The following is a 14,794-nucleotide window of genomic DNA, read 5'->3' as shown; positions in this document are numbered from 1 at the left end:
CCTTGCTGAGGCAGGAGTTCAGTCTAGTCATTACCAACCTCTCAAACCATTTCATCACTGTCAATGTACATGTGACAAATAAAGCTAATCTTTATCTTAATTCTCTTTATCTCTTGATTATTTTCTATCTCTCGCTGTCTCTCAGTCTTTGCCTCCCAGTCTGTCTGTCTCTCTCTCTTTCTCCCTCTGTTTCTCTCTCCCTGTCTGTCTTTGTGTGTGTGTCACTGTCTGTCTCTCTGTCTCTAGCTCTGTGTGTGTGTGTCTGTCTGTCTGTCTCTCTATCCCAAGAGACACCCTCCACTTCTGATCCCTCTGAAGATCCCTATGTGTTCTCCCCATCACACTCTTTCAGTTTGTCTCTGTCTCTCTCCATCTCTCTATCTTGCTCTCCCTCTCACCCTCTTCTGCCTCTCTGCCTGTCTCTCTGTCCCTCTCTCCCTGGCTCTCTGTGTGTGTTTCTCTGTCTGTCTCTCTCTCTGACTCTCTCCCTCTCTCTATTATGCTCGTTCTCCCCTCTCTCTGCCTTTCTGTCATCTGTCTCTCTATATCTCTCCCTATCTCTATCTCTCTCTATCTCCAGCCAATGTAAGGGACATGGCTGCAGGTGACTTTGCCCACATTTAGTGCCTGGTCACCCTTTGAACACCAGGGCATGCAGAGCTCACATATTTCTTAAGTTCCAGCATCTGTGTTAAACGTGAAGCGGCTTTATTCACACAGAACATGCTGATAACACACGGAGGACCAGGCAGCATGTACAGAGAGTGATACAGAGTTACAGACCCCTGGTCAGGAATCAGGCCCTTCAGCCCATCAAGTCCATGCTGAGCACTGACCTGTTCTACCACAACCCTGTTCACACCCATTACTGTAAATGCCTGCAGGATTTGCATACTTTGCAGGATTTTTAGGATTGGCCTCATTACATCACCCTATCATTTCTCACAGAAGGATCTTTGGTCTGAAATGTTAATCCCCTCTCTACAGACACTGCCCAGCTCTCTGAGAATTTCTAGACTATTTAGTTTTATATCAGATCCCCAGGATTCAGTCCTGTATCAGAGCACGGCTGAGCAATGGCAGCGCTGACTGACCTGCGATGCAGTCCGGTGGTATGCGGAGTACGGCAAAGGTGAGGAGAGGCTGTCATGCGTGAGGGCTGGGTATTGGTTCTGGATGGGGAGTGCAGGTTGATTGCTGTAACTGCCATAATTGTAGCCTCCTGTGTACCTGGAAGAGAGAGGTTACACATGGAGAGACATTACAAAACAGCACCGTTTATTAGAACATGTAACATTGCAGCACAGTACAAATCCTTCAGTTCCATCATGGGCAGTCCCAAGCCCGGTTACGAAAGGAGGAGGACGGGGCATGAGGCTAGCAACTGCATCCCATATAAAACAAGAGCTACTGAAACAGCAGCAAAAGCTCCAAACACCTCACCCCTGGGAGAAGAAAGATCTTTACCAAGAAATGTATGAAGTCGTGTGGTGAAAGCAGAAGCAGCAGGGATGATCAACCTTCTCTCAGCCCAGGAGAGGGGACTCTGGCGAGCTGCTATTGCTGTAGGAGTGCTGGGCTTAAAGAGAAGACAGGCCCTTTGGCCCACAATGTCATACCAACCTTTTAACCTACTCTAAGATTAATCTAACCCTTTCCTCCCACATAGCCCTCCATCTTTCTATCATCTATATGCCTGTCTAAGTGTCTCTTAAGTGTCCCCAATGTATCTGCCTCTACCACCAGCTCTGGCGGCACAATCCATGTACCCATTCTGTGTTAAAAAACCTACCTCCAACATCACTCCTCCCATAATTCCTCCAATCACCTTAAAATTATGCTCCCTCATATTAGCTATTTCCACCCTGGAAAAGAGTGTCTGGCTATTCACTTGATCTATTATCTTGTACACCTCTATCAGGTGTAGCAGAGTTAGGCCTTTCAGCCTGTCAAGTCTGATCTGCCATTCCATCATGGCAGATTTATTAACCCTCTCAATCCTATTCTCCTGCCTTTCCCCCATAACTTTGATGCCCTATCTAACCAAAATCCTATCAACCTCCACTTTAATATATCCTATTGCTTAACCTCCAAAGCTGTCTGTAGCAATGAATTCCACAGATTCACAATCCTCTGGCTAAAGAAATTCCTCTTCATCTCTGTTCTAAATGGATACCCCTCAATTCTGAGTCTGTGCTAGACTCCCCCTCTATAGGAAACATCCTCTTTATCTCCACTCTGACTAGGCCTTTCAGTATTCAAAAGTTTTCAATGAGATCCCCTTCATTCTTCTGAACTCCAGCAAGTAAAAGCCCAGAGCCATCAAATGCTCCTCATATGTTAGCCTTTTCATTTCTGGGATCACTCTTGTGAACCTCCTTTAGACCCTCTCCAATTCCAGCATATCCTTCCTTAGACAAGGGGCCCTCAACTGCTCACAATTCTCTAAGTGTGGTTTGACCAATGTCAACAAACTGAATAAGTTTTTTGGATCAGTCTTCACTGTGGAAGACACTAACAGTATGGTGGAGGTCCAGGTGTCAGGGATCATGAAGTGTGTAAAGTTACCATAACGAGAGAGAAGGTTCTTGGGAAACTGAAAGGTCTGAAGGGAGATAAGTCACCTGGACATGATGGTGTACACGCCAGGGTTCTGAAAGAGGTGGAGAAAGACATTGTGGAAGCATTAGCAATGATGTTTCAAGAATCACTAGATTCTAGAAAGGTTCCAGAAAACTGAGAAATTGCAAATGTGATTTCACTCTTCAAGTAGGGAGAGATGCAGAAGAAAGGAAACTATTGGCAGTTAATCTGACCTCAGTTGGAGGCACATGATAAAATAAGCCATAGTCAGCAAGGTTTCCTGAAGGGAAAATCTTGCCTGACAAAACTGTTGGAATTCTTTAAAGAAAGTACAAGTAGAATAGACAAAAGAGAATTAGTTGATGCTGTGTATTTGGATTTTCAGAAGGCCTTTGACAAGGTGCCATACATGAGCTTGCTTAACAAGCTATGAGCCCATGGCATTACAGAGAGATTCAAGCATCAATAAAACAGCAGCTGATTGGCAGGGTGAGAATAAAAGGAGCCTTTTCTGATTGGCTGCAGGTGACTACAGGGGTCTGCATTGGGACCAATTCTTTTCATGTTATATATCAATTATTTGGACGATGGAATTGATGGCTTTGTTGCAAAGTTTGCAGACAGTGTGAGGATAGGTGGAGGGGCAGATAATTTTAAGGAAGTAGAGAAGCTACAGAAGGACAGATAGATTAGGAGAATGAGCAAAGAAATGGCAGATGAAATACAGTGTCTGTAAGGGTATGGTCACAAACAGAAGTGGGAGTCCTTGTATAGGATTCCCTAAAGGTTAATTTGCAGATTGAATCTGCGGTGAGGAAGGCAAATGCAATGTTAGTATTCTTTTCAAGAGGACTAGGATATAAAAGTAGGATGTAATGCTGAGGTTTTATAAGGCATTGGTGAGGCCTCACTTGGAGTACTGTGAACAGTTTTGGGCCACAGGTAAGAAAAGATGTGCCGCCGTTGGAGAGGGTCCAGTGGCGATTCACAATGGCCCTGGGAATTAACTGGTTAACATACGAAGAGCGTTTGAATCCTCTGGGCTCGTATTTGCTATAGTTTAGAAGAGTGAGGGAAGAATCTCATTGAAACCTTTCGAATATTGAAAGGTATAGTCAGAGTGGGTGTGGGGAGGATTCTGTCTATAGTGGGGGAGTCCAGATCAGAGGGCACAGTCTCAGAGTAAGATGTCTGTTTAAACAGAGATGAAGAGGAATTTCTTTAGCCAAAGGGTGGTGAATCTGTGGAATTCACTGCCACAGGTATTTTTACCTGTGGGTGTTCTGGGATATTTTTTAAATGGAGGTTCATGGGTTCTAGATAGAGGTGTGAAAGGTCAAAGGGAGAATGCGGGAGAATGGATTTGAGGAGGATAATAAATTATCCATGCTGGAAAGGAGGAGCAGGCTCAATGGGCCAAATTGCCTAATTCTGCTCCTATATCTCTTGACCTTGTGGTCTATATAGGAAGACATTGACAGACATATTCCCTCTGTCAAAGTCAAATGCTCCCACTGCACCTGTTCCACGTACTAAAACACCTGTGCATCAGCACCAACCTTAGGCACTGTGCACAGGTGTATAAGTATGTGCAGAAGGTACATACTTATGTGGGGCCTATCAGCGGCAGAAACTGAGCTCGACGAACTAAGTACAGAAGGGATAAGTGGAATGGCCATTGTCAGAAGTAGGCCAGTGGTGAAAGTAGAAGCAGCAGGATTTTGCTCATTCAGGCTTCGGCGAAAGCAGTCTTTGGCGAGATAAGTGGGTAGGTGGACTTCATTTTTGGATTTTCCTTGCATTTTTTTGTGGAATAGAGAGCATGTCGGTAGGGTTAGTGTTTTGCTCTGGGTGTCAGATGTGAGAATCCTTCAAATCTCCCAGATGGCCACATCTGCACCGGGTGTACAAGATGCAGCTCCTGAAAGACCGTTTTAGGGATCTGGAGCTGCGGCTTGATGACCTACAGCTTATTAGGGAAAGTGAGCAGGAAATAGAGAGGAGCTACAAGGAGTTAGTCACCCCGAAGGTGCAGGAGTTAGACAAGTGGGTGATGGTCAGGGAAGCAAGGGAAAGAACTCAGATAGTAGAGAGCACCCCTGTGGCCATCCCCCTCAGTAATCGTTATCTCATTTTGGATGCTGTTGAGGGGGTGACCTGACAAAGGACGACCATGGCGATCGGGTCTCCGGCACTGAACCTGGTTACGTGGTGCAGAAGGGAGAGAATTTGATGAGGAATACGGTAGTCATAGGGGATTCCATGATGAGAGGAACAGACAGGAGGTTCTATCAGCCTGATAGAGATACCCGCATGGTGTGTTGCCTCCCAGGTGCCAGGGTACGGGATGTCTCAGAGCAGGTGCAGAGTATACTGAAGGGAGAGGGTGAACAGCCAGAAGTCTTGGTATGCATTAGTACCAAAAATGACATAGGTAGAAAAAAGGAGGAGGTCCTGAAGAGAGAATTCAGGGAGTTGGGTCGAAAGCTGAAAAGCAGCACCTCCAGGGTAGTAATCTCAGGATTGCTGCTGGTGCCACGTGCTAATGAGTGCAAGAATAGCATGATCAGGCATATTAATGCATGTCTGAGAGACTGGTGTAGGGGAGAGGGCTTCAGGTTCCTGGATCATTGGGGCCTCAGTTAAAACAGAAAGCAACAAATACTGGACTAAAAGTGTCATATTTGAATGCATGCAGCATAAGGAATAAAATAGACGATCTTGAAATTCAGCTACAGATCGACATTGTGGCCATCTCTGAAACTTGTCTAAAGGAGGGCTGGCGTTGGGAGCTGAATGTCCAAGGACATACAGTATATCGGAAAGATAGGTTAGTAGGCAAAGGGGGTGGTGTGGTTTTGTGTATAAGGAATAATATTAAATCATTGGAAATTGATGACATAGGATTGGAAGGTGTAGGGTCTCTATGGGTTGAGTTAAGAAACGGCAAGGGTAAAAGGACCCTAATGGCAGTTGTATACGAGCCTCTAAACAGCAGCCGGGATGTGGATTACAAATTACAGCAGGAGATAGAAAAGGTGTGTCAGAAAGGCAATGTCATGATAATCATTGGGGATGTTAACATGAAGTGGATTGGGAAAAACAGGTCAGTACTGGACCTCAAGAGAGAGAATTTGTAAAATGTCTGACGGATGGCTTTGTATTCAGCTTGTTGTTTAGCCCAGTAGGGGATCCGCTATGCTGGATTGGGTATTGTGCAATGATCCGGAGGTGATAAGAGAGTTTAAGACTAAGGAACCCTTAGGGAACAGTGATCACTATATGATCGAGTTCACATTGAAATCCAATGTGTTAGTATTTCAGTGGAATAAAGGAAATTACAATGGTATGAGAGGGGAACTGGCCAAAGTTGACTGGAAAGGTACATTTGCAGGAAGGACAGCAGAGCAGCAATGTGAATTTCTGTGAAAAATGAGGAAAGTGCAAGAGAGATATATTCCAAATAAGAAGAAATTTTCAAAAGGAAGAAGGACACTACAGTGGCTGACAAGTGAAGTCAGAGCCAAAGTAAAAGCAAAAGAGACATTTACCAATTCTTGGTCTCTTATCATTCCAAATAAAAGATGAGATAATAGAATCAATTCAATCAAAAAACTTCTTAGTCAAAAAAACAAGGATATTCTGAAATAGATATAAAATTTTGGTAAAATCATCATTTTGACTATGTGGATGCAGCCAGCAAGTGAAAACGTAAGTGGGTTCCATCTGCTAAATAAATACTTCATAGAATCTACCAAGGGAACAAAATTAGCTTTATAAAGATCCTTATATTTTTTAGTAAGTATAACACCTACATATCTAAAGGAACCCATAACTTTGAAAGGAGTATTATCATATATAGAAGATTCATTTAAAGGAAACAGTTCACTTCTATTAAAATTAATTTTATATCCTGAAAAGTCTCCAAATTCATTAAATAATTTTAGCAAGGCAGGATAGATTCCTTGAGATTAGATATATAAACCAGTAAATCACCAGCATAAAGAGAAATCTTATGAATTGAAAAAGGACAGAGGTCTTGCTTTGCCTAATTTAAGAATGTATTACTGGGCTGTTAATGTGCGATATATGTCCTTTTGGTTGCACTGGGTTGATAAGAACAAGCGACCAATTTGGATAGATTTGGAATTGAAAGCTGTGAAACAGTTTTATTTAACCTCGTTATTGGGAGCTGCTCGACCTACAGAATCAGCTAAAGTTGCTAATTTAAATTTATACCCTGTGATTAAGTATTCTTTACAAGTTTGGCTCCAGTTCCATAATTTTTTTGATCTTAAAAAATTTTAACTTTGTAGCTTAATTTATCAAAATTATTTTTAAGCCTTCTTTGAGTGATCCAATTTCTTATTTTGGAAAAATAAAGGTATTAATTCTTTTTTGGACCTATTTAAAGAAGATGGACTGATGTCTTTTGAACAATTAGTTTATATTCACTCTCTTTCATATTCACACTTTTTACAATACCTTCAAGTTTGATGTTTCTTACAAAAATATTTAAGTAATTTTCCTTGCATATTAGATGCCAACCTGTTAGATGCTATTATGAGTATGAACCCTTTGATGAAGGGTTCCATTGGAAGAATCTATAATTTATTATTACAATGGGATAAGCGCCCTCTCTTTAAGATTAAACAAGATTGGGAAAATGAACTTAATTTGACTTTTACAACAGAAGACTGGATGCGGATCTTGAAATTGGTTAACTCTTCTTCGATTTGTGCTAGTCATTAGACAATAGACAATAGGTGCAGAAGTAGACCATTCGGCCCCTCGAGTCTGCACCGCCATTCTGAGATCATGGCTGATCATTCACTATCAATACCCATTTCCTGCCTTGTCCCCATATCCCTTGATTCCCCTATCCATCAGATATCTATCTAGCTCCTTCTTGAAAGCATCCAGAGAATTGGCCTCCACCATCTTCTGAGGCAGTGCATTCCACACCTCCACAACTCTCTGGGAGAAGAAGTTTTTCCTCAACTCTGTTTTAAATAACTGACCTCTTATTCTCAATCCATGCCCTCTGGTACTGGACTCTCCCAACATCTGGAACATATTTCCTGCCTCAATCCTATCAAATCCTTTAATTATCTTAAACGTTTCAATCAGATCCCCTCTCAATCTCCTCAATTCCAGCGTGTACAAGCCCAATCTCTCCAATCTCTCTGCGTAAGACAGCCCTGCCATCCCAGGAATCAACCTAGTCAAACTACGCTGCACTTCCTCAATTGCCAGAATGTCCTTCCTTAAACCTGGAGAACAAAACTGTACACAATATTCCAGGTGTGGTCTCACCAGGGACTGTATAAATGCAAAAGGACATCCTTGCTCTTGTACTCAATTCCCCTTGTAACAAAGGCCAACATTCCATTTGCCCTCTTCACTGCCTGTTGCACTTGCTCATTCACCTTCATTGACTGGTGAACTAGGACTCCTAGGTCTCTTTGTATTTCTCCCTTACCTAACTCTACACTGTTCAGACAATACTCTGCCCTCTTGTTCCTGCTTCCAAAGTGGATAACTTCACATTTATTCACATTGAATGACATCTGCCAAGTATCTGCCCACTCACCCAGCCTATCCAAGTCCCCCTGTATTCTCCTAACGTCCTCTTCGCATGTCACACTGCCACCCAGTTTAGTATCGTCAGCAAACTTGCTGATATAGTTTTCAATGCCCTCATCTAAATCATTGACATAAATCGTAAAGAGCTGTGGTCCCAATACAGAGCCCTGTGGTACCCCACTAGTCACCTCCAGCCAGTCTGAGAAACACCCATTCACTGCTACCCTTTGCTTTCTATCTGCCAACCAGTTGTCTATCCATGTTGAAACCCTGCCCTCAATGCCATGAGCTTTGACTTTACTCACCAATCTCCTATGTGGCACCTTATCGAATGCCTTCTGAAAATCTAGGTACACAGCATCTACTGGCTTACCCTCGTCTAACATCCTTGTTACACCCTCAAAAAACTCCAACAGATTAGTCAAGCATGATTTGCCCTTGGTAAATCCATGCTGGCTTGGCCTGATCCTATTTCTGCCATCAAGATGTGCCACTATTTCGTCCTTAATAATGGACTCAAGCATCTTCCCCACGACTGACGTTAGGCTAACAGGGCGATAGTTCTCCATATTCTCCTTCCCTCCCTTCTTGAAAAGTGGGATAACATTAGCCACTCTCCAATCTTCAGGAACTGATCCTGAATCTAAGGAACATTGGAAAATGATTACCAATGCATCCGCAATTTCCTGAGCCATCTCTTTTAGAACCCTCGGATGCAGACCATCTGGACCCGGGGATTTATTAGCCTTCAGTCCTACCAGTCTACTCATCACAGTTTCTTTCCTAATGTCAATCTGTCTCAATTCCTCTGATATCTTATGACCCTGGCCCATCCATACATCTGGGAGATTGCTTGTGTCCTCCCTGGTGAAGACAGATCTAAAGTACGCATTAAATTCTGTTGCCATTTCCCTGTTTCCCATAACAATTTCTCCCAATTCATTCTTCAAGGGGCCAACATTGTTCTTAACTATCTTCTTTCTCTTCACATAGCTAAAAAAGCTTTTGCTATCCCCTTTTCTATTCCTGGCTAGGCTGAGCTCATACCTGATTTTTTCTCTCCGTATTGCTTTTTTAGTTAAGATCTGCTGTTCCTTAAAACTTTCCCAATCATCTGTATTCCCACTCATCTTAGCCCTGTCATACTTCTTTTTCTTTAATGCTATACAATCTCTGACTTCCTTTGGCCCCTTCACTTTCACTGTGGCCCCTTCCCCCTCTTTGAATCCTTCCTTCTCATTGGAATGAACTGCTTTTGCATCTTTTGTATTATGCCCAAGAATATCTGCCACTGCTGATCCACTGTCTTTCCTGCCAGGGCATCCGCCCATTTAACTTTGGCCAGCTCTTCCCTCATGGCTCCGTAGTCTCCTTTATTTAATTGCAACACTGACACCTCTGATCTGCCCTTATCCCTCTCAAATTGTAGATAAAAACTTATCATGTTATGATCACTACTTCCTAATGGCTCCTTTACTTCAAGACCACTTATCAATTCCTGTTCATTACACATCACCAAGTCCAAAATAGCCTCGTTCCTGGTTGGCTCAAGCACAAGCTGTTCCAAAAATACATCCCTTAGACACTCCACAAACTCCCTATCCTGGGGTCCAGCACCTACCTGATTCTCCCAGTTCACCTGCATGTTGAAATCTCCCATAACAACTGCATTACCTTTAGCACATGCCAATGTTAACTCCCTAATCAACTTGTACCCAATATCCACGCTACTGTTTGGGGGCCTGTACACAACATCAATTAGGGTCTTTTTACCCTTACTGTTCCTCAGCTCAATCCACACAGACTCTACTTCCCCTGTTCCCAAGTCACCTCTTGCTAAGGACTGAATCTCATTCCTCACCAACAGGGCCACCCCACCCCCTCTTCCCATATTTCTGTCTCTACGATAGCACGTATACCCTGGTACACTCAATTCCCAGGCCTGATCCCCTTGCAGCCATGTCTCCGTTATCCCAACAATATTGTAGTTCCCCATTTTCATCTGAGCTTCAAGCTCATCTGTCTTATTTCTGACACTACGTGCATTCAAGTATAGAATTCTTAGCCCATTCCTCCTCTCTTTGCTTAAAACACTATCTACTGTACCTAACCCAGCTCCTTGAACTTCCATCAGACTAATTGCACCCTGAATTTTGATGACCTTCTCAAGATCACCCAAACCTTCTACACATTTAACCCCATGCTCCTTCTGACCAACCCTCTGGATCTGGATCCCTGCCCCCTGCACATCTAGCTTAAACCCCCCCCCCCCCCGAGCAGCACTGGCAAACACTCCTGCAAGAATGTTAGTACCCCTCCGGTTCAGATGTAGACCGTCCCTTCGAAACAGATCCCAATGTCCCTGGAACAAAGACCAATTATCCAAAAACCTGAACCCTTCCTTCCTGCACCATGCTCTCAGCCTCGTATTGATGTGCATAATCATTCTATTCTTCGCCTCACTCGCACGTGGCACAGGTAGCAATCCCGAGATTGTCACCCTGGAGGTCCTGCCTTTCAGCTTCACTCCTAACTCCCTGAACTCTCTAAGCAGGACCCCCTCACTCACCTTACCTACATCGTTGGTCCCTACATGGACCACTACATCTGGGTTCATGCCCTCATTCATTGATTCAATTTAAAATTGTACATCATTACTATTTGACAAAGGAGAGATTGTCTAAAATCTTTCCTAATGTTGATAGTTATTGTGATAGATGTAAAACTGAGACAGCTACACTGACACACAAGTTTTGGTCTTGTTCTATACTGGAACAGTTTTGGAAGTCAGTTTTTTTCTACAATTTCTAAAACACTTAAAATTAATTTACAACCCCTAACAAATTAACTCTGCTTTTTGGAATAATTCCTCAAAATATCCGTGGTATTTCTTTGTCTGACCAACATGTTATTACATTTGTTTCATTGATAGCTAGGAGGGCCATTCTGTTGAAGTGGAAGGATACGTCAGCTCCCACTCTGTCATAATGGTTCTCTCAAGTGATGTTATGTCTTAGTTTGGAGAAAATTAGAAGTCAAACCTTCGGACCTATGTTTGACTTTGAGAAAAGATGGGGTTCATTTGCTCGTTACTACCATTTGAGTTAGTTGATAAGATTTCCTCCACGATCTAATTGTAAATTTTGATATATTTTTTTTGCTGGTGGTTTGATGTTTATCTTTAGAAGCTTTTTGTATGACACACGGCTCCGGGGTTGAACACCTAACGGGTTCTTTTTTTTCTCACTTTTTCCTTGCTTTAGTCGGGTTTTTTTATTTTCTTTTTTTTTGTGTCACCGTATTTTTCAATCCTTAAAACATTGTTTTTTTTTTCCCTTAGAGTAAGTGTTACTTACTTCAATGCACTCTTGTTATTTTGGATAATAATAATAATAATAAAAAGGTTTGAAAAGAAAAGCAAAAGAGAGGGTATACAAGGAAGCTAGAGCTAGTTGGAAGATAAAGCATTGGGCAGATTTTAGAAGGAAACTAAGAAGGTCATTAGGAAGGAAAAGATGAATTATGAAAAGGAGCTGGCGACTAATGTCACAGAAGATACTAAAAGCTTTTTTAAGTATATAAAGGGTAAAAAAGGGTTGAGGGTAGATATAGAACCGATACAAAATGATGCTGGAGATATTGTAATGAGAGATGCAGAGATGGCAGAGGAACTGAATGTGCATTTTGCATCAGTCTTCACAGTGGAAGATGTCTGCAGTATACTGGACATTCAAGAGTGTCAGGGAAGTGAAGTTTATGCAGTGAAAATTTTGACTGAGAAGGTGCTCAGGAAGCTTAATGGTCTGAGGGTGGATAAATCTCCTGGACCTGATGGAATGCACCCTCGGGTTCTGAAGGAAGTAGCTGGAGAGATTGTGGAGACATTAACAATGATCTTTCAAGAATCAATAGATTCTAGCATTGTACCAGATGACTGGAAAATTGCAAATGTTACTCCATTATTTCAGAAGGGTGGGAGGCAGCAGAAAGTAAACTATAGACCCATTAGTCTGACATCAGTGGTTGGGAAGTTGTTGGAATCGACTGTTAGGGATGAGATTACAGCATACCCAGAGGCACGTGACAAGATAGGCCAAATCCAGCCTGGTATCCTCAAAGGAAAATCCTGCCTGACAAACCTAATGCAATTCTTAGAGGAAATTACAAGCAGGGTAGAAAAAGGAGATGCAGTAGATGAGTGATTTTCTGAGGCCTTTGACAAGGTGCTGCACATGAGGCTGCTTAGCAAGATAAGAGCCTATGGAATTACAGGGAAGTTACTAGCATGGGTGGAGCACTGGCTGGTCGGCAAAAAACAAAGAATGGGAATACAAGGATCCTATTTTGGCTGGCTGCTGGTTACCAGTGGAGTTCCACAGGGGTCGGTGTTGGGACTGCTGCTTTTTACGATGTATGTGAATGATTTGGCCTATGATATTATTGGATTTGTGGCTAAATTTGCCAATGATACAAAGATAGGTGGAGGAGCGGGTAGTGTTGAGGAAACAGACAGCCTGCAGAGAGACTTAGATAGTTTAGGGGAATGGGCAAAAATGTGGCAGGTGAAATACAATGTTGGAAAGTGTATGGTCATGCACTTTGGTGGAAGAAATAAACGGGCAGACTATTATTTAGAGGGGAGAGAATTCAAAATGTAGAGACTTGGGAGTCCTTGTGCAGGATACTCTAAATGTTAACCTCCAGGTTGAGTCGATGGTGAAGAAGGTAAATGCAACTTTGGCATTCATTTCTAGAGGTATAGAATATAAGAGCAGGGAGGTGACACTGAGGCTCTATAAGGCACTCGTGAGACCACACTTGAAGTATTGTGTGCAGTTTTGTGCTCCTTGTTTTAGAAAGGATATACTATCATTGGAGAGGGTTCAGAGAAGATCCACAAGAATGATTCCAGGAAAGAAAGGTTTACTTTATGAGGAACGTCTGACAGCTCTTGGGCTGTATTCCCTGGAGTTTAGGAGAATGAGGGGGGATCTCATAGAAACATTCTGAATGTTAAAAGGTCTAAACAGATTAGATATGGCAAAGTTATTTCCCATGTTAGGGGAGTCTAGGACAAGAAGGTACGACTTCAGGATAGAAGGACGTCCATTTAGAACTGAGATGCGGGAAAATTATTTTAGTCAGAGGGTGCCACAAGCAGCTGTGGAGACCAAGTCATTGGATGTATTTAAGGCAGGGATAGATAGGTTCTTGATTAGCCAGCACATCAAAGAGTATGGGGTGAAGGCAGGGGAGTGGAGATGACTGGAAGAATTGGATCAGTCCATGATTGAATGGCGGAGCTGACTCCATGGGCTGAATGGCTTACTTCTGCTCCTATATCTTATGGTCTTATAGGTACACAAGTATTTTGACAGAGGAGACCTACACAGATGTGACAACATTAGAGCAGTGCACAGGTGTGTGGACAGAGGGGAGGAGACATTCACAGGTGTGCTGTCCTATGTACAGGAAATCCAGACTCATTTGACAAGATCCCAGGAAAAGTTTATTGCAAATAATAGAAGTATACTGGGTTGAGGAAATATATAGGAAAAATATTTTACTGCTTGGAAAAAAGGGTGAAAAGGGTTATTTTTGCCAGCAGAGGAAGCAGGCAAGTGGAGAGGTATACAGGTGTGTCATTCAGGAATCAGAATCTGGTTCATTTTGACTCTCAAAGGTGGTGAAATTTGTTGTTTTATGGCAGCGGTACAGTGGAAGATATAAAAATTAGTAGAAGTTACAATAAATATATAAATTAACAAATAGATAAATAAGTAAGTACATGCAAAAACAAACAAACAAATAAATAGCATGAAAGAGGAAGATGAGAGAGGGGAAGAATCTGTTCCTAAAACAATGAGTGCATGCTTCTGCCTCCTGTACCTCCTCCCTGATGGGATGAACAGGTATATCAGTCAGCGAGGTGCACAGGTGTGTTTGTAGTATAAGCAGCTACACAGGTGTGGCAGTAGATGGAGCAGGTGAATAGGTATATCAGTAGAAGTTACAGAGTTGGTGTCAGTAGAGGGAGGATGTACACAGAGGTGTTAGTATGGGAGGCACACAGGTGTATCAGTAGGGAGCAAGTGAGCAGGTACATGAATTAGGGCAGTGCATAGGTATGTCAGTAACAGAGTTGCACAGGTGTGTTGGTAGAGGAACAGGTGTACAGATGTGTCAGTAAGTGAGGGCGCACAGGTTTGTTCATAGCAAGCAGGTTCAGGTTCAAGTTCAAGTTTAATTGTCATTCAACTATACACATGGATGCAGTCAAATGAAATCAAGTTCCTCTGGGTTCAAGGTGTAATACACAGTACCAACAGTCATACACAGCACATATAACACAGATAATTATAACAGCAGAAAAGCATGCAGTTACAAAAAATAGCCCAAATCCCAGAGTCTCATGGCCTGCTAATTATTGGTGCATGGGATGTTATCCTGGAGCCATGTATGGAGCAATAGATGTATCAATAGATGGAGCAGGGCAGGTGAAACAGGTGTGTCAGTAAGTGAGGATGCACAGGTGTGTTGGTAGGAAGCTAGTGCACAGGTATATCAATATATGAAGCGAATGCACAGGTGTATGAGTAGGGAAGGTACACAGGTATGTTAGTAG

General features: G+C 42.6%; 1 protein-coding gene across 1 annotated transcript in view; it reads right to left on the bottom strand.

Annotated features, from left to right (window-relative positions):
• Nucleotides 1-14,794, bottom strand: part of rfx4 (regulatory factor X, 4) — a 126,885-nt gene that overhangs the window by 26,440 nt on the left and 85,651 nt on the right. Inside the window, exon 17 of the mRNA XM_059976613.1 lies at nt 1,095-1,230. Coding sequence (XP_059832596.1) covers nt 1,095-1,230 — 136 coding nt within the window. The remainder of the gene's footprint in view (nt 1-1,094; nt 1,231-14,794) is intronic.

The sequence above is a fragment of the Hypanus sabinus genome, chromosome 8 (genome assembly GCF_030144855.1).
Source record: "Hypanus sabinus isolate sHypSab1 chromosome 8, sHypSab1.hap1, whole genome shotgun sequence".
Taxonomy (NCBI): Eukaryota; Metazoa; Chordata; class Chondrichthyes; order Myliobatiformes; family Dasyatidae; genus Hypanus; species Hypanus sabinus.
Note: the sequence above shows the minus strand (reverse complement) of the source record. Positions and strands in the feature narration are given on the sequence as shown.